Raw genomic sequence first — 20,930 nt, forward strand, 5'->3', positions numbered from 1 at the left:
ACACATACATACATATTTTATAATTATATGGGATATTCCTTCTGTCAACACATAACCCACAACTAAAGTCTTGATAAAGAGAAGTTCCCAACTATAAACAAGAGTCATTCAAAACAACAAACTGGGCCAGTCCAAGTGCAGTGCTGTTTATAACTATTGATAATACCACAATCAGTTAAAGATTTTTTGTTCCTTCTCCATTCCCACTGCTTCATGTGACTAGCCTTAAAAATATATTTTTTAATTAAAAATAAAAAAGACCAACAAATTGTAGGATAAGACCTTCAGGAACTTAATGATAATGGAACTACAAAAATAATACATAGTGACAACAAAAATAAACAAACTGAAAACCTTTCCATAATAAAACATGTAAAAATACATTTGATAAAATTTAATAAATATCCTTTTATACATGCTGATCTTATCAGAAGGCATGAGAAATACATATTGGACATAAAAAAGGAGAGAGAGACAGAGAGAGAGAGACAGAGAACTGTAAGCATATGAGCTGATGACGTGGCCGTCCTTTAGGGTTTTGGGGCTTCAGACATCTGAGGCTTGAGATTTAATGACCACACAGTGAGACTTGAGACAGGGTCTCAGGCCCACACAAGTCAAAGAAGTTGAACTGAGAATACAGAATAAAGCCTGGACCCTCAAAGGGCAACAACCTCAGTGAAAGGGTAGAATTTAAAACACACAGAAGAAATAAGTATATTCGTCTATTGGGGTCTACGTTCTATATTTGTGGAATGAAGGAAATGTCTTCCCTAGAAATAGTAGCCAAGGGCCCATCCTCGAGGGATTTGAGACTCAATTTTATACTACCCCAAGTAAAGAAATTTACCTAAAAGTGGTCCTACACAGGTTACATCCCTAAGGCACCTGGCTGAAGCAAACACAGACCTCTCAGGAGTAACAACCCCTTCTAAACAAGCCACATGTTGGAATGACTGATTAAAACCTTGCTGAAGAGACATTCCCAACTATACCATAAACAAGAGTCATCAGAAATAACAAAAAGCAAGATGACTCCCAACAACTTCTGATAATAGAACTGCCAGTTATAGACTACAAAATGAATGTTTAAAATTAGTAAAAGATTTAGAAAAAGAATGAAGTGAAAGATATACAAGTCTTAAGTAATATGAATAAAAATAAATCCACACTTAGAGAACTGATAGACTGTTTAACACAAAAAACAAAAAATAAAATCTTAAAAATAATGAGGGAAAAGATACGTTACCTATAAACAACAAATAGATTGATAATACAAGTCAGAAGGCAAAATAATACTAATACTAATATAATCTTCAAAGCATAGAGAATAACTGCTAACCTAGTATTCTACACTAAACTATCATTTAACAGTGTCAGGGAAATACAGATATTTTGAGACAAAAACTGTTAGTTTACTACTAACAGAGACCTTTGTTGTAAGAAATATTTTTAATACTAAATATTCTTCAGCAAGGATGAAACTGAATCCAGAAAGAGTAAAATGCAAGGAATGATAAACAATTGATAAATATGTGAATATATCTAAATAAGCACTCACTCACTCATTCTTTCAACAAATGTTTATTGAGTGCTTACATTCTGCCAGGCCATGCTCTGATTGCTAGGGGTACAAAAGTGAACAAATCAAAGGCCCTGACCTTACAGGGCTTACAATCTAGAGGAGATGATAAACAAAACACACACACAGTATAGTATCAGGTGGCGAAAAGTGCTATGAAGAAAAATAAAGCAGAGTAAGGGGACAGAGCGGTGACAAGTGAAGAGGTAAATATTTTCAATAGGGTGGCCAGGGCAGGACTCTCTAGGTGACATCTGAACAAAGGCCTAAATGAGGGAGGGCACTGGCCACTGCATATCAAGTGGAGTGGAAGTGAGGAGTGGGTAATGAAAACTGCAAACATTTCCTGAGCTTTTCCTATGTGCTAGGCTATGCTTTACACTTTACTTGCATTAAATCATTTAATTCTCACAATAACCCTATGAGGTAACTTTCATATTGATCCCCAATTCACCGAGGAGGAAAATGAGGGACAGGTTGAATGACTTGTCCTCAGAGACACTATGTGGCAGGGCTAGGATAAGAACCCTTGTAGCTTGGTTAATTATCAAGCTCTGGGCAAAGGAAAAAGGAGGGCAGGGACCTTCCTCCTACTGGCCTTTGCATCCATAGTGCCCAGACATAACGGGTGCTGAGTGTGCTGAGCTGAAATGACTACAGAAAGTGCAGAGGGCTGAGAACTAGAGAACAACAAGAAGAGGGGACCACAGTCAGAATAAAAAATAAGAGGAAGAAAAGCAGAATAGTATAATGTCACAGATGCAGTAAGAGTGAAAAAAGAGTTCCAAAGAAGATGGTAAACATTATCAAACGTTACAAAGGTTAAAAAGAATAAGAAAATGTATCCCATTATTAAATTGGGAAGTTATTTGATACTTTCAAAAATTCTGTCCCCATGCTGCAATGACTGGAGAGCCAGGATTTCTAGTAATCAAGAAAAAAAGGACAGTGGACGTCAATAAATGTACACTACAGTTATATAGCAGTTTGCCACGAAAAGGGGAAATGACAGAGGCTCACGTGCAGCCAGGCAAAGATCTTCTCAATGAAAATGTAAAAATAATGTGTTATGCTTCATTCTGACTTACCACTATCTTGTTCCCACTCCTTAGTTTATCTCTAATGAATTACAATTTCTATCTTTCAGTTGCCTTTTCTGTAACATAAAAAAATAGAAATACCAAGTGTTTAGACACTTATTAAAATAAATATCTAGAATTCCAAAATAGAAATTTCAAATGAATGACTACTGAGTTCTATAAAATAAGACAAATGCTCCCTAGAGAAAACTTACATAAAAAAAACAATAACATAAAATAGCCAAATGGAATGTCCTCCCACCCCAGGACACTTCAGATCAGAATTCAGACCCTGAAAAACATCTGCTCCGTCTTCATCCTCAGATGGCCTTGCTTGCTTTTTTCTCCTCACTGAAATGATCATAAAAGAACCTGCACAAACTCTCACCTCTGAATCTTCACACCTCATTGCATTCGCACCCTCACAACCACCTGCCTCGGGTGACTCTGAGTCACACACTCCCTCAACACATGCCTGAGATCCCATCACCTCTTGTCGACTCAAGGACACTGGTCCAGCAGTTGTCCACTTCGTCCATGAATCATCAATTTTCCCCTTTCTATTGCAACATTCTCATCAGCATATAAACATCCTATTATTCCTTTCTCTCTAAAACAACAAACCTTGACTCCTTGTCTTCCCCAACTACCACTCATCTTCTCTGTTCCCTTTTTCAGCAAGATTCATTGGAAGAATTGCATTATATTAATATATACTCATTGTCTTCAGCTCCCCTCTTCCCATTCTCTGAACCCACTCCAACATTCTCTACCATTCTACCAAAAGCGTGTCAAGACTGCCAGTGCGCTCATGCTGCCAAATCCAATCCAGTCCTCAATCACTACCCTATTTGACCTATATGCAGCATTTGATAAAGTAACTTAGAATCTTTAAACCTTGGTTTCTTCTTCTAAAAAAATAGGAATGATAATAATAGTACCTATTTTAAAATGTGGTTATGAAAATTTAAAAAACATAAAACTTTTTGTAAAAGCACAGTACCTAGTTCACAGTTAGGAACACAATAAATGTCAGTTATTATTGGGGTTAATCAGCCCTGCTACCTACATTCTACTCATTGTCTAAAAATAGAGTCCATCCCATACTCCAGAAACAGAATTTTGGAAGATAATATGACTCCATAATATTACGTAAATGAGTATAATCTCGACCTGTCAATAGTATTAGGCAAACAACCTACTCTGCCATATGAAGAATGACCTTAAAATTTCTTCTTGTCCTTAGTTGTTCATGATTCTGAAATAACTACCACTAATTTCAACCTCTCTCCAAGTCTGGTTCTCACTTCTATTCCACAGCTTGGTCTAGATATTTAATTATCTGGTGAAATTTTTCTTTCATTCTCTATATCTCATTAATCACCAAATCCAGTCAATTCTACCTCAGGAATGGCTCTCACATGCATCTATTAATACAAGAATATATGCTTAAGAGAGCAAGGAACATATCTGTTTCTGCATCCCACCATATATGGGACAGCACCAGGTACAGTGTTTGGCATATAATAGGTGCCAGCATCCTACAAAGCAATCTCATTACAATATACATTTTACAGAAGAAAAAATGAGGCATAGAGAAGTGAATCTGCACAATCAATTAGTAGTGGAAATGACTCAAAAATTTGTTCTCCAACCTTCTAATCTCAGCAAAACAACTGAGCCAGAGCCTGGGTTAAATACCTGTATGAAGGACAGTGCAATTTGCTCTCTATCGGTACTTGATTTTGGCCTTAATCTTTTCACTGCAAATTTGGATTTAAAATGCTACCAGCTACTTAATCTGAGTACCCAAAGAAACATAAGGCAACAACTTTAATGTTAGGTCAAAAAGAATTTTCCATTTGCTGAAATTCTACAGAATAGCACTAATTCAATTAAAAAAAATCAGTCTTCTGATCTATATGTACACAGAAACACATTATATCACTTCCCTTGGTTCTTGATGAAATAACATTAGAAGGCCTATTAGAGTTTTAGCACACTATGCAGACCAAGCCAAATGATTAATTTCAGGCTTGTGTATACTATTCTTACTGCCAACCCTCTTAAAAAATGTAACTTAAAAAGACCTATCACTTGGAAATGTAAATTGGTACCATATAGTCATTATGGAGAACAGTATAAAAGTTCTTCAAAAAGTTAAAAACAGAACTATCTTATGATCCGGTAATCCCACTACTGAGTATATGTAATCCAAAGAAAATGTAATCAACATCTCAAAGAGATATCTGCACTGCCATGTTCATTTTTCACCATTATTGACAACAGTCAAGACATATTAACAGAAACAAACTGTCAGTTGACAGATGAACGGATAAAGAAAATGCAGTGTGTATATGTGTGTGCACATGCACATGTATATACATATATATACGCACACACACACACAAAATGGAATATAACTCAACCTTAAAAAAAGAAAGTCCTGCCGTATGCAACGACATGGATGAACCTGGAGGACATTATGCTAAGCGAAATAAGCCAAATGCAAAAAGACAAATACTGCACGATCTCACCTATATGAGGAATCTAAAAGAGTCAAACTCATAGGAACAGAATAGAATGGAGGTTACCAGGGGGTGGGGGAGAGGAAAATGGGGCGATGTTGGTCAGGGGGTACAAAGTTTCAGTAATGCAAGATGAGTAAGTTCTGAAGATTTAACATACAGTAAGGTGACTACAGTTAACAACAGTATATACTTGAAATTTGCTGAGAGGGAAGATCTTAAGTGTTCTCACCACAAAATGCAAAACAGAAAAAAAATGATAAACTATGTGAAGTGATGAATATGCTAATTACTATAGCTTACTGTGGTGACTATTTCACAATGTATATCAAATCATCAAGTTGTATACCTTAAATATGTACAATTTTTAATTGTCAACTATACCTCAATAAAGCTTGGGGGGAAGAACTACCACATTTATTTTTTAAGCTGAATAAAGAATAGTTTATTAAATATACGCTATGCCAAATACTGCTCCAATATAGAAAATCTTAGTTTCATGGCTACAGGTCTCACTGGAAGAGACCAACTCATTAAAGAGAATGTACTTAATAAGCCTACAAATAAAATATTATAAAATTATTTCATTAATACAAGAAATCTTTTAACTTAGGACACTAAGAACAATCTGCAGCCTCTATCTCTTTGGATTTTAATTCTAATATTGCCATTCCTTCCCATCATAATCCTACTTTTGTAGTTCAATTTCCTCACATTTAAGGCAATGAATATAATCTCTTTAAAAAATTGTGTTGATTTATCCAAGCAACTGCTGGTAATTTAAAACACGGTCATGGGCCAGGTGCAGTGGCTCTCGCCTATAATTCCAGCAACGTGAGAGGCTGAGGCAGGAGGATCACTTGAGGCCAGGAGTTTAAAACCAGCCTAGGAAACATAGTAAGACCCCATCTCTAAAAAAATTTTTTTTAATTAGACAGGCATGGTGGTGCACCTGTAGTACCAGCTACTCTGGAGACTGAGGTGGGAGGATTGTTTGAGCCTAGGAATTTGAGGCTGCAATGAGCCATGATCACATACCATTGCACTCCAGCCTAGGCAACAAAGTGAAACCTCATCTCTTAGGAAAAACAAAACAAAACAAAAACATGATACTGATTAAACTCAGCAGATGCTTGACACAGAAGGTAAAACTTCAAGCAACGTGGCAAAACCACTGGTGGAAAACCATGGAATACAGATTACCTTAGTATGCTGCAATAGGTTGAAGAAGTAAGTTTTGTCTTAAAAGTTAATGAAGTGATTCAGTGTGATGCTCCCATAGCAAATTTTTTAAATTATGCTTAAAATATCAATATTTATTTCATTAAGCATTTTCAGTTTCTTTATTCTCCTACCACTAATAAGAATTTCACAATATTAGTATATATAGATGTATATCAAAATATACCCACAGATACCACTGAGTATGGTGGGCAAAAGTGATACAGAAGAGTAGATATAATTAAGACTCCTGAAGTTGAGGAAACTTGGGTTCAAATTCTGCCTCTGCCACTTTCTTGTTTAGATGATTTTGGAAAAATAATAAACTCCATAAGCCTCAATTTCCTCAGCTGTAAATGGGGTTCATAACGACAACATAGGTACACAGTAACAGTACCTACTTCATGAGATCACTGGAGGTTTAAATAAGATACTGCTTATAAAACATAAAGTAAGTGACTAACAATTATTAACTATCATTCTTTCCCTGAAAATAATCACCAACTTCATAAGACTGGGACATTTAAAAAGCCATATCCTCTCTGCCACGATTACTCAAAATGTTTCAGAAAACTAAGGAATTATATAGAGTTTGCAGGGAGAAAATAAAATTACTTGAGAAGTTTTATAAATGAGGCTATCGTTCTTTAATTCTGTTATTCTCTTGATATTTATCTGAAAGAATATTTAGTACTTTATTTCATAGTTGACCATTAATTTTAATTATTACATGCCAGTTACTGTCTTAGACATTAAATGTTCTTATTCTAATTCCATGAGGTAAAGATCTCCTTTTATTTTATTTATTTTTTTTTGAGACACAGTCTCACTCTGTTGTCCATGCTTGAGTGCCATGGTGTCAACCTAGCTCACAGCAACCTCAAGCAATCCTACTGCCTCAGCCTCCCGGGTAGCTGGGACTACAGGCATGTGCCACCACGTCCGGCTAATTTTTTCTACCTATTTTCAGTAGAGACAGTGTCTCGCTCTTGCTCAGGCTGGTCTCGAACTCCTGACCTCAAGCGATCCTCCCGCCTCTGCCTCCCAGAGTGCTAGGATTATAGGCGTGAGCCACCGCGCCTGGCCTCCATTTTAGAGATAGTGAAACTAATGTTTAGAGAAGTTAAATAACTTGCTCAAGGTCATAAAGCAAGTAGGTGTTCAGAAGCAGAATTCAAGAACTCACAGACTAAGTCAAATATCTTTCCATTAAACCAAGAATATCCAAGGACTATATCCACTATTCACTATCTCTAGGTGAAAATTTTATTATGTTTGTTTTACATGATTTGGAGACGAAATAAAGTTTATTAAAGGAGAAAAATATTATACAATTCCAATTTCCAACAACTTTTAACTCTAAACTTACAATCTGAATATTTACTTATTTTTTAGCCCTGTACACATTCTGTGCTATGAACCAGTGTAAGGTTTACTTCATTAACATTTGCCTTACATTGTTAATTGATGAAGGACCTGCTGTTGTGCTTAAAGATTTTATTCATAAAGTTTAAAATTACTGATCCCATGCTACTATTCAAAGTATTAAACATAATTCCTTCTCTGATAAAACCTTGTGGGCCAGGTGCAGTGGCTCATGCCTACAATCTTAGCACTCTAGGAGGCCAAGGTGGGAGGATCGCTTGAGGTCAGGAATTCAAGACCAGCCTGAGCAAGATGAAGACCCCACCTCTACTAAAAATAGAAAAAATTAGCCAGATGTGGTAGTGCGCACCTGTAATCCCAGCTACTTGGTAGGCTGAGGCAAGAGGATCATTTAAGCTCAGGCGTTTGAGGTTGCTGTGAGCTAGGCTAATGCCATGGCACTCTAGCCCAGGTGACAGAGTGAGACTCTGTATCCAAAAAAAAAAAAAAAACCCTGTGGAGTTGTTAGGTGTTTTCCTATTGTTGTTGATGATATACATGGGAATGGGAATCTTTTTTTTTTCTAGGCAATATACAGTCTTACATTTGCTTTGATTAAGGGTTTCTGATCCACAAAGGGACAAAAAAACATACATACGATGGCTATACACAAGGGAAACTTTTTAAAAAATTTAACACAGAGAAAGGAGGCTCAAAGAAATACATTCTGATACATTCATCTTTCACTTTCATTAAGAAAAAGGATTTAAAAACAAGTATAAAATTAAATTAGATCTATGTTATGAACAGTTAAGATAGGACAAAGAAAACTGTCCTACTGTTATTCTAAAGAAAAGTTTTCAGGTTAATATTCATCGATGGGAAAATGCCATCCACAATTTTTTATTCAGTTTGAGCCATGAATATTAGAGCTATTAACTGTGGATGCTGCTTTTAGAAATGAATCATGGCCAGGCGAGGTGGCTCACGCCTGTAATCCTAGCACTCTGGGAGGCCAAAGCGGGTGGATCTCTCAAGGTCAGGAGTTCGAGACCAGCCTCAGCAAGAGCAAGACCCCGTCTCTACTAAAAAAATAGAAAGAAATGATCTGGACAACTAAAAATACATAGATAAAAAATTAGCCGGGCATGGTGGCACATGCCTGTAGTCCCCGCTACTTGGGAGGTTGAGGCAGAAGGATCGCTTGAGCCCAGGAGTTTGAGGTTGCTGTGAGCTAGGCTGATGCCACGGCACTCTAGCCCAGGCAACAGAGCAAGACTCTGTCTCAAAAAAAAACAAAAAAAGAAATGAATCATGGTGCTCTAGCAATTCTGAACATATATTCCTATATTTAAAGTTATTGTCAGCTTTTAGCTTTAAAATAGAGTATATTTCAGAATTAATAACTTTCAGTAAAAAACAAAGTATCCATTATATACAAATACAGAAAAATTTCAAGTTCTGATAGATCACGATGCCATTATTTTCTTCAGTCTTTACTTTGGAACTTCCATGATAACAATCCTACAACTCTTTAAACACTACCTTTTGAGGAATAAGAGTCACCTTAATCCAAAAACATCTGAAGGTGGTTACATCAGAAGAAAAAAATTGTTGTAAACCTTTAAAAAAATCCTTATCTACTGTTTTTGCAATGAAAATCACAAAATTATCTGTAACTCATGGAAAAAATCCTGAAGGAATAAATTAACCACTTTCCACAATTCTTAAAACGTTTTTAGAAAATTTCAAGAAATCAGTAAGTTAAACAGATGATCATAGCCATTGACCAAAGGAAAAACTTATTTTCTATGGTCCAACACTCTGGCCACATTATCACTTTCACAATAAAGTGGACAGACAAGCCAGAAAGACCTAAACTCACATCCTGGTCTAGACTAACTTACAACTCAGGGTCTCCCAGGCTTCAGTTTCCTCACTTGTGAAATTAATGGAGTTATTCATTCAGTGTTGGTTGAATGCCTACTATGTGTCAAACCCTGTGTTAACAATGGTAATTTGTTATTTGATTTTTGTTTTAAGTAAATAAAACCATGTCCTTTGTCCCTGCAACTCTCCTAATCTTGTGAAGAGACAAATAAATGCAACATGGTAACTACTATAAACAAACAGCTATACCTAGACAAATCAAAAAGGCTGCAGAGGGGAGAGTCATTGAAGCTGAAACTTGTAGAATGAACATGAGTTGTTTAGTTAGAGATGGAGATTACGGATATTCCCTGAAGAACAGAGCGTGCACAGAGAAGAGGACAAGGCAAAAAAGGAGATGTTTAATATAGATGACGCACATGCTGGATGTCAGAGAAAACTGGTGGGAGATAAACTTAGAGCCTTACATGCCACATTAGGAAATCTGACCTTTAAGAAATAAGCCACTCAAACATTATTGGTAAGGTTCCTACTACACTAAGACTCTGGAAATTGGCTATAGGCCCAACCAGATAAATCCAATTTCACTTGAAGTTGTTAAGAGTCTCTTTAAGCAAAAAAAAAAAAAAGCAAAACTATCTTAAGTTTTGATGCTGATATTATGAAACCTAAAAGATCTCTCTTAACTGACAAATTTTAGGACTAGCAGACTTCTATTATTATTATAGTAATAAAGCATTTGAAAAGCAAGATATAGGACAAGTGATTTAGTTTTGATTTTTTTTATCAAATACAAACTAAACTTAGAAGCGTGAAAATTTAAAACATATTAAATTTACATGCCCTCAAAAATGCTTTTTCATACTTTATTCAAATCAAGCTTCATTCTGAATATCAATAAACTAGAAGCACCTAAAAAGAATGTAAAGTCCCATTTACCTGTGTTCTGCAGGAACAGGTGGTGGCCAAACAGCAGGATCTCTAAATGGTTCATCTTGACAGGACACAGGGAAATCTGGGGGCTTGTCGATTTTAAAACTTTCTAAAGTGCTGACAATACTTTTAACTTGTTCATATTCTTCCAACAATTCCTGACGAACCTTAAAAAAAAATTAGCTTTTACTCTAGAAACTGTTTAAAGATTTTATAAACTGTAAATAATCAATTGCTACAGAATGCAAGTTTTCTTAATGCCATCCAAAGTATGCAAAAATGAATCATTAAAACATATTCAAAAACACAAAGAACTACTTAAAGTAAGATAGAAGGGCAGAAATGAGTTTGAAAAAAGATAATTATATACATCTTTTAATAAGGGAAGTAGTTATATATCTTTCATAATGGAACTCTATTTCTACCAAAAAATGTGATGATCATTAATACAATTTAAAACAAGCAACTAAGTTGGTAACAAGTTAACCATTTCCAGAAATCTAAAATGTTACGCTAAATTCTTTTAATACATTTATAAATAGATTCCAAAAACTTGGCAGCCAAATTTTCACCAGCATTTCCTATCCCCAATATCACTAAATATAAAATGCCTGTCACGAGTGTCTAAAAGCCAAAAACAGTAGAACAGTATGAATTATACACTTTCAATTTTTATTTAAATTCTCCTTCACCTAAAATCTGAATTCTTTTGACCTTATTTAAATTCTTTCAAGTCCTGTGTAAAGTTTATTTTGAGTTCAAAAGCAAGATTTTTTCCTATACTTAAAAAATTTAACTGAGCACCTACTGTGAGGGAATTCTTGTGTTTTCAAACTCTGAGCTCAAAAAGTTTTCAAAAGCAAACCGATAAAGATTGAAAATTACATTTATAAATCCATTTTAACAATTCTAATTTTTTTTAACCAGAAAGCATTTTACTGTAAAGCAAAGCATAAAAACTTTCCCTCACCTTTATCTTGAATACTATATTAAAAGGAACATATGAAGGAATTACAGAACCAAAGAAAAATGTAGGTAAAATTCAACTGCTAATACATACAATTATATAATATGCCATACTGGGAGAAATGAAATTTCAGAACCCAATGTAAAGAACATAGTAGAACTATCTGAAGAGAAATGGTCACTATTTAACATATACAATCAAGAACACGTCAAAAATATTTCCATAATAGATTAACAAACTAACTTGCCTGTGGCTGTAGGAAGGGTAGAAGAAAACAACTAAAATTTCAGCCTGCATTACACCACGTATGTTGTTTTCACTCCTCATAATTTGGTAATGCTTAAATCGGAAAATAAGCCAAATTTACTCTCAAAACTTAGTAAAACATCAATTTCTAACTAGTGGAAAAATTAGAAGAAACACTTGAAAGGCATTAGTACATAAAATGGAAACTTCAAAGAAATGCTTGACTTTGTACTTTTAATTTTAAAAAGATTTTAAGTTTTAACACTAAGTGGAGAGTGCCTGTTTTGGCAGCACATTTAGTAAAACTGGAACAATACAGAGAAGATTAGCATGGCCCCTGCACAAGGATGGCACACAAACTTATGAAGTGTTCCATGTTTTGACTTAAAGTTTTTTAAAAAGTATGGTATATTGTTTTAGTATAACAGGTGAAAAATACAAACTTAATAAGCCCATATAAAAACAAAAGCCAATTTTGTTTAACTAAACTTTATTGAAGATGGATGGTTCTATTTATTCATTTTCTTAAAGAAAGATATATTGCTTGTAAGTATTACTTGTTAAAAAAAATTTTTTGGCCGGGCGTGGTGGCTCACGCCTGTAATCCCAGCACTCTGGGAGGCTGAGGCGGGAGGATCACTCGAGGTCAGGAGTTAGAGACCAGCCTGAGCAAGAGCAAGACCCCGTCTCTACTAAAAATAGAAAGAAATTAGCTGGACAACTAAAACTATATAGAAAAAATTAGCTGGGCATGGTGGCACATGCCTGTAGTCCCAGCTACTCGGGAGGCTGAGGCAGGAGGTTCGCTTAAGCCCAGGAGTTTGAGGTTGCTGTGAGCTAGGCTGATGCCAGGGCAACAGAGTGGCCTGTCTCAAAAAAAAAAAAATTTCTTTTTTTAAAGTTACAATGAATTTGGAATTAGGGCACCACCAAAAAACAAGAACTATGTTAAAAGATATTGATCAATTAAAGTATTAAATTAAATTTAAAAAGTTAAGTGGGAAAATTATAATTCAAGTTTTTATTATCTGTACTATTAAAGAATCAAGTTGTATAATGAAAAGACAGCAAATATATTAATCTTTTATTAGATTACTGACTCATTTTTATTCGTAAGGAGTCCTTCCAAAGATGAGGAAACTTTCTTGAGAAAAAGTTTTATGAAATGGGTCAAAACTACATGTAAAAATGAAAGGGAAAAGGGCAAGTAGAAATACCTTATTTTGAAAATCTGTAGTCACACACAATTAAGTAACTGATTGGAAAAAAAATTAAAAGTAGATTCAATTAGAATTAAATTTCTTCAAAATATACCTCATGAAATATATGATAATAAATAAAACAAAGGCAAGACATTAAAAATTATTCAAAGTACATTTTAAATATATTTCAGCATTCAGAAAAATAAGAACTATTTATAATATCTCAAACTAATTCTCCAACAGTAATCTCTCAAGTGTAACAGGCTACTGCCACCCTCACTCACTGAATACTTTAATGTGATCTTACCTGTTGCCATTTGCCTTTGATAGCTGGGTCTCTGACAGACTGGCAATGTCTCTGAATCTGCTGTATCACCCCCTGGTAATAAACCATTGATGAGTCATAATTTCCAAGAAGTGCATATTCTCTTCCTTTCTTTGCATTGTCACAAATCTCAGCCAAATTCATCTTGTTTCAGAGACCTAAACATAAAATATAACAACTTTAAGTGTTCAGCACCAACTTTAAAACATTTTTTATTATTCTTTAAAATATCTGCTTAAAACTACTTTGAAAGTCAAAGTAGTTACCTTTCATTCAAGGTTATCTGAATACATCTTATAACAGTGGTCCCAACATTTTTGGCACCAGGGACCAGTTTCATGGAAGACAATTTTTGCATGGACTGGGAGTGGGGGGAGCAGGAGTGGTTTCAGGATGATTCAAGCACATAACATTTACTGTGCAGTCAAACCTCTCTGCTAATGATAATCTGTATTTGCAGCCAGTCCCCAGAGCTAGCATCACTGCCTGAGCTCCACCTCAGATCATCAGGCATTAGATTCTCATAAGGAGGGTGCAACTGAGATCCCTCACATGCGCAGTTTACAGTAGGGTTAGCGCCCCTAAGAGAATCTAATGCGGCTGATGATCTGACAGGAGGAGGAGCTCATGTGGTGATATGAGCGATCGGGAGTGGTTGTAAATACAAATGAAGCTTGGCTCCCTGGCCCACCGCTCACCCCCTGCTGTGCCGCCAGTCTAACAGGCCACAGAACAGAACCAGTCTTCGGACCAGAACCAGTCTTCCACCTGGGGCTGGGAAACCACAGGCTTATAATACTGAACAAAGTTTCCAATTTGGGAAGTACAAAGATGATCACAATAGAATACCAAAGGAGATAACAGGGAGAGAAGTTACAGAGCTCTGAACTATTGATTTATTTACAGGTATATAAATTGGACACTAGTTTTCCTTGTTCATTTATAATAACCACAAGCTGCAATCATAGCAAAGATAGCCTTGTTTTATTCAGTTTATTCTTAACAAAGAAATAAATATACAAATATCACATAAATACGTTATATTTCCACTAACATTAGTTAAAACTGTAGAAATTAGTTCTCACTAAAACTTTCTGGCCCCAAAAATAAAAAGTTATACTTAAGGAACACATTTTAAAGGAACAGCCAGCCTATGGCTGTACATGCATTGTTTATATGCATTTAATTGCCCCATACACAAAAAACTATGAACTATCTGAACCCTTTTTGCTCTTCAATGTGCAATCTTCTATGATCCTGTCATTCTCTACAGCTTTTTGGTTGCGTAAATAACTATCATTAATCTTTTCCTTTCTATAAGGTATAAGTTAGACTATCCTCTAAACCTCTGGTTTCCACCAAAGCCCTGCAGTCTAGTAACTCTGGCTTTTCTTCCAAGCTTCCAAAAGTCTCCTAGAATCATCCAACACTTCCATGCAAAGATACTTTCCTCCCAAGACTACAAAGGATAGGAGTCCAGAGATATAGAAGAATGATATCCTGGAAAAGAATCTAAATTGCCCTACTCTTATTTCCTGGAACAGGAAACCAATGACTACACATAGTAGAGAAAATCAAAATACTTCTCTATGCCTTCCTGAGGGAATTAAACTTTGGTTTGGGAGCTTGACTCTTCCTCTCTCTCAGTATCTTATCTGTTCTTGAGGAGCTTAAAAATTCTTTCTTAAAATTAAACATGACTAGTCCTAAGCATTTCAACTGACTTCAGCATGTTCTTGAAAATAAAGCTATTGCTTTACGCATTTTGGCATATTATTTGCCCCTTATTCCATCCAGTTCCTTAAAGGTAGAGTTATGTTACTTGAGAATCACACTGCAGCAAATAGTATACTACTTTTACACCATTACAAATTTTAATGTCTAGTAGATCTACCCACAGAATGCAGGACACTATGGAAAGTCTCTTCTTTAAATTCAGAACATTAACATAAAACAGTAAGTTCTTATTACAATGCATAAGCTGCAATTAATAAATTCAGTGGAAACAAAGCTGCTCCATAAATTATTTCCTTTTAAAGTCACTGTGGAGGAAGGAGGGATGAGGTAGAAAAAATTTATAATTAAAGTCACTATAACTCAAAAACATTAATTCTGCTAATAAGTACAGGTATACAACTATGAAGGATAAAAACCATCTTTTCCTGTAAAGGACCAGACAGTAAGCACTTTAGACTTTGAGGGCTGACAAGCAAAATAGAGGATATTATGTAAGTACATATACAATGAGACAAAAATTTCCATTATCTTTATTAATGAAATTCAAAATATAGTAATAACAACAGAGTACAACTTTCTGTAACATGGTCTACTAATGAGAAGAATGGAACTCTTTTGGGGGGTATATTTTTTTAGTTGGGATTCAAAGTTAGTGTCCTCTATCATCACAGTCCACTACAAATGTTCCTATGGTATTAGTGCTAATTTTTAATAAGATTTTACATTTTTCATCTTTGAAAATGTCTTTTTTCAAAAAGTACCAGTTAGATATTGCCACATAACAATATCAAATCGTAAGCATATGATTTCAAGCATATTCATTGTTTGGAAGGCATTTAAAGAATTTGCTCCTTTTAGTATTTTCCTTATATCATATAAATACATTGCAGATTAATACTCCGATTAAAAATGCCACAAATGCATAGTTAAATGGATTTTATAATATGGAAATTTCCTTTGTACTTGCATCAAAGTCTGAAAAATGCTGCTGAAACTATAGTTTGAGCTCAAAAATATATATCTACTGAAACTTTGGGTAGGAATGGAAACCTCATTTCTTTGTTTTAATTTTGACAGCATGGAAAGCTACATAAAATGACTTGATATTACTTGTGATTCAAACAACATTACTTGCCATCAAAATAACTTTACCACAGTATTAGTTTCGATATAAGCAGTACTATTTTGTCTTGCAATTTTAGGTTGAATTAATTAGGAAACATTATCAAGTCTGCAGTAAAAACTGATTTCTAAAGCCATTCAACCCATTCAGAAAAATTTCAATCTCGGCCCTACACTCAAAGTTTTCAATAAAACCTTACCACCTACTAAGCAATCAAACTACTGCACAGCAAGGCAAGTGAGGATGTTCAGCTTTTATTTCTGACAAAAAAATTCATGGAACTGACAATGGTTACGTCAACAAGGGCAAATGTTATATGACACTATTGGTTCCATATTACATGACAGATTCAAACAGTCTCTGCAGAATACCTAAGAAATAAAACAATGAATAACCACAGAATTTAAACATCTTAAATTTTCACAGCTTTATAAATTTGTCCATCTGAGCTTTTTCCATTCTACACAGACTTTACCATCATCAGAAACACATCTTAGGAGACTACACTTCAGGTTGTAGAGAAATAGTGTTTTCTTAACTTTTTGAAAATATCTTTGTCTGTAGTTATTCCACACACGTTATTCGTTAAGACTAATTCCTCAATAACTTCAAAGTCAGCATTGATTTCTCAAATAAACAACTGAGCAGTATTGGTAATATCTGTCAACTCATCAAGAACCAAGGGAAACCACTCAAAATCATTTGCCTTGTTTTTTAATTGATTATTGATGTTGTCAACTCTTCGAACAACTGTTCTTGCCAAAAGGCTCACAGTCTTAAACAAGTTTACTTTCTCCAGACACAATTCTGTGCCTGCTACAATCAAACACAATTTGGTTAACCCACCATTGGTAAACGATTTCCACGCTCGGCTCACAAATGAGCCACTTGAAAATTTACTCTGGGTACGGCATCATTTTCATTTTTTAATTTTGTGAAAAAATTCTACTGAAATAAGATATTCCTTTTTAAGTTTTCTGACTTTCCTGACGGTTACTTTCCTGTGAGCTGAGAATATTGTGATGAGTGCTTAGTCTGGTAATGTCAGTGTACACTGTATTTCTTTAACACAGCTATAGTGTTACGGCGTAATAAACACAGGGCTTTGTCATATAATTCAATAATCCACGCTCCACTGTGCTTTAAAAGTATAACATTCCAAGTCTACTTTTTTTCATTTTTTCTTGTTTTTACATGATGGGCATGCACTGATAATAAAGTAAAATGTCACAACACAGTGATGCACACAGCACTTGAAACACTGATTACAGTGCACCAAACAGCAGTGCAAAGCCATGAGAATGCCATGTGGTCTCAGTCTCAACCCCTCGATTCTGCTCTTCTAGCACAAAAGTAGCCATACACAATATATAGGCAACTAAGTGTAGCTGTGTTCCGCTAAAACCTTATTGGTGGACCTTGAAATCTGAATTTCATTTAATTTCCACATGTCACAAAATAATACTTTGATATGGTTGATTTTTTCCAACCATTTAAAAATACAATAATCATTCCTAGTTCATGGGCCATTCAAGAACAAGTGGCAGGCTAGATTTGGCCCCTAGATTATAGTTTGCTGACTTCTGCTTTCAACTTTTAACAATCTGGGGGGGAGGGGAGGAGCAAATTAAAACCAAAAGGAGAAGGAGGGACATAATAAAGGAAAGAAATAGATGAAATAGAAAACAGAAAAATAATAGAAATGTTTAATGTAGCCAAAAGCAGGTTCTTCAGAAAGATCAATAAAATAAACCTATAGTAAGGTTGATGAGGAAAGGAAGGAAAAAAAAACACAAATAACCAAAATCAGAAACGAAGGAGGGCTATCACCATAAACCTTAGAGAGATTAAAAGGCAAAAGAGACTTAATGAAATGGACAAATTCTATGATGGTCATAACATGCCAAAGCTTACTCAAGAAGAAATAGAGCAGTTAATCTGAATAGTCCTACATCGATTAATAAAATTGAATTTGTAATTTAAAACCTTTCCCCCACACACACACACATACAATGCTCCAGACTCAAAAAGATTCACTAGTGAATTGTACCAATTATTTAAGGAAGAAATAAAACCAATTCTATACAAACTCTCCCAGAAAACAGAAGTGGTAGAAGCATTTCCAACTCATATTTTAAGTCCAGTTTTTAGCCTGATACCAAAACCAGACAAAGACCTTGTAAGAAAATTACATACCAATATCCCTCTAAATACAGATACAAAAATCTTTAAATGTTAGCTAATCAAATCCAGTAATATATATAAAGGATACTGTATTATGACCCAATGGAGTACATCCCAAGAATTCAAGATGGTTTATATTTAAAAACTAACCAATATAATTTTAAGAGAATAGAAATATCATGCGATCACCTCAATAGATACAGAAAAAACATTTGACAGAATTCAACACAATTCATGATAAGAACGCTTAGCAAACTAACAATACAAGACAATTCCCTCAACCTAGTAATAGACACCTATGAAATACCTATAGGTAGTACCACATTTATTGTGAAAGACTGAATGCTTTCTGCCTAAGATCAAGAACAAGGCCAGGATATTTGCTCTAACCCCTTCTAATCAACAGGAGAACTAGAAGTTCTAACCAGTGCAATAAGGCAATACAAAAATAAAAGGTATACAAATTGAAAAAGAAAGTATAAGCACTTTTATTCACAGACATGATCATCAATGGAGAAAATACTCAGGGAAATCCCAGGGAATCTACAAATAGCTTTAGAACTAATAAATGAGTTGTATAAGCTTGCACGATACAAGGTTAATATACAAAAGTCAATTTTTTCTACATACTAACAACAAATAATTGGAAACTAAAATCAAAACAGTAAAATCATAGAGAAATATTAAATACTCAGGGACAAATTTAACAAAAAATATGTGCAAGACTTGTAACTTGAGAACTACCAAAATCTACTGAGAAATTACAGATGACCTAAAGTAATGGATACACATATGTGTGCATGTGTTTATGAAACATTCAATATGGGTAAGATGTCAATTGTCTTGGAAGTGATCCATAGAATCAATGCAATCCCAATCAAAATACGAGCAGCCTTTTTTGTAAAAATCCACAAGCAGGTTCTAAAATTCAAAGGATATAGAATAGACAAAATAGTTTTGAAAAAGAAAAGTGAAAAAGGAAGACTTCTACTACCTGATTTCAAAATTTACTACAAAGTTATAGGAATCAAGACAGTGTGGGACTGACATTAAGACAGACACATAGACCAACTGAACAAATTAGGGTGTCCAGAAATAGATTCATACATATACAGCTAATTTATTTTCAAAGGCACCAAAGCAATTCAATGAGGAAAGGACAATTTTTTCCCAGAAAAGGGTATTGAACAATTGTATGTCCATATTGTTCCCAAAAAACTGAAACTCACCCCTTACTTCACATCATATACAAAAATTAACTCAAAATGGATTATTGGTCTAAACATAAGAGTAAAAATTATAAAGCTTCCAGAAGACGACCTAACACAAGGTATTTTTTTACACCAGTTCCCTGAGCCCCAATTTCTACAGGCAATTTGAAAAGGGCCAGCCAACATCTGCATATGAAGTAGGTTGAATTACAGGAGCACAATCCTCAACTTACAGAACCTGAATCTATTAATGTTACACATTGAACCTTATGCATGCCTACCCTTTGATCTAAAGGGAGATAAGTATCTTCCAAGGCTGTATGCAAACCTGACCTTTGCTCTGGAGGGAGATACCACCTACCCTCCAAGGCTGTTCAACTTGGTACCTTCCTCCTGGGGAGTCGTACTTTTTTATGTATCACATGTCTTTTTCTTGGTTTACTCCCTTAACTTTATAGAGCACATTTTCCACAGATGGGTGGTAATGATTTTGAGACTGTGCATATCTGAAAATACCTTTATTCTACCCTCATACTTCAGTGATAGTTTGGCTGGTTATTGAATCCTAGTTTGGAAATAATCTTCCTTCAGAATTTTGAAGGTATTGTTCTATTGCCTTTGAGGTTTCAATAATAGATTGAGAAGACTGAAGTTGTTTCAATTCCTAATCCTTTATACAGCACCTATTTTTCCCCTTTTCTGGAAACTTCTAGGATCCTCTCTTTCACGTTGAGTTTCTAAAGTTTTTGATGATGTGCTTTGAAATGGGTCTGTTTGAGACTCTTTAGATGTAGAAATTAATGTCTTTCAGTTTTAGGAAAGTTCTGAATTACTGCATTGACAATTTCTTTCCATTTTTTCTGTTCTCTTTCTGAAACAACTTTTATTCAGGTATTAGACTTCCTAAGCTATTCCTCTAATTTTCTCAGCTTCTCTCTCCTACTTTCCATCTCTCTGTTCTTTTGCTCTACTTTCTTGAAGATTTTCTCCACTTTATATTCTAATCTTTCTCTAGAATTTTTTTCCCTTTTTTATTGAAGTGTGTAACTCACATAAAGTGTACACAAGCCTTAAGTGTGAAGCTCAGTGAATTTGTACAGTGTACATACATTGTGTATACCCAGGTAACAGCCACGTCAAGATACAGAACATTTCTAGCTCCCAGAGGATCCCTCGCATCCCCTCCCAGTTAGTACTTTGCCTATAATCACTATTCTGACTTCTGTCACCATAGATGAGTTTTGCCTGCCTTTTAAAAATTAGCTTTACTGAGGTGTAACTTTCATAAAATTACACCCACTAATTGTAAAAGTGATGAGTTTGGAAAAATGTATAAA

The 20,930-nt window shown here is 34.9% G+C and overlaps 1 protein-coding gene across 1 annotated transcript in view; it reads right to left on the reverse strand.

Annotated features, from left to right (window-relative positions):
* Positions 1-20,930, reverse strand: part of KATNAL1 (katanin p60 subunit A-like 1) — a 97,646-nt gene that overhangs the window by 67,636 nt on the left and 9,080 nt on the right. Inside the window, exons 2-3 of the mRNA XM_012642118.1 lie at positions 13,321-13,496; positions 10,605-10,765 (exon numbers count right to left, since the gene is read on the reverse strand). Of these exons, the coding sequence (XP_012497572.1) occupies positions 10,605-10,765; positions 13,321-13,482 (323 nt within the window). The 5' untranslated portion in view covers positions 13,483-13,496. The remainder of the gene's footprint in view (positions 1-10,604; positions 10,766-13,320; positions 13,497-20,930) is intronic.

The sequence above is a fragment of the Propithecus coquereli genome, unplaced genomic scaffold, assembly GCF_000956105.1.
Source record: "Propithecus coquereli isolate 6110/MARCELLA unplaced genomic scaffold, Pcoq_1.0 Scaffold175, whole genome shotgun sequence".
NCBI classification, from domain to species: domain Eukaryota; kingdom Metazoa; phylum Chordata; class Mammalia; order Primates; family Indriidae; genus Propithecus; species Propithecus coquereli.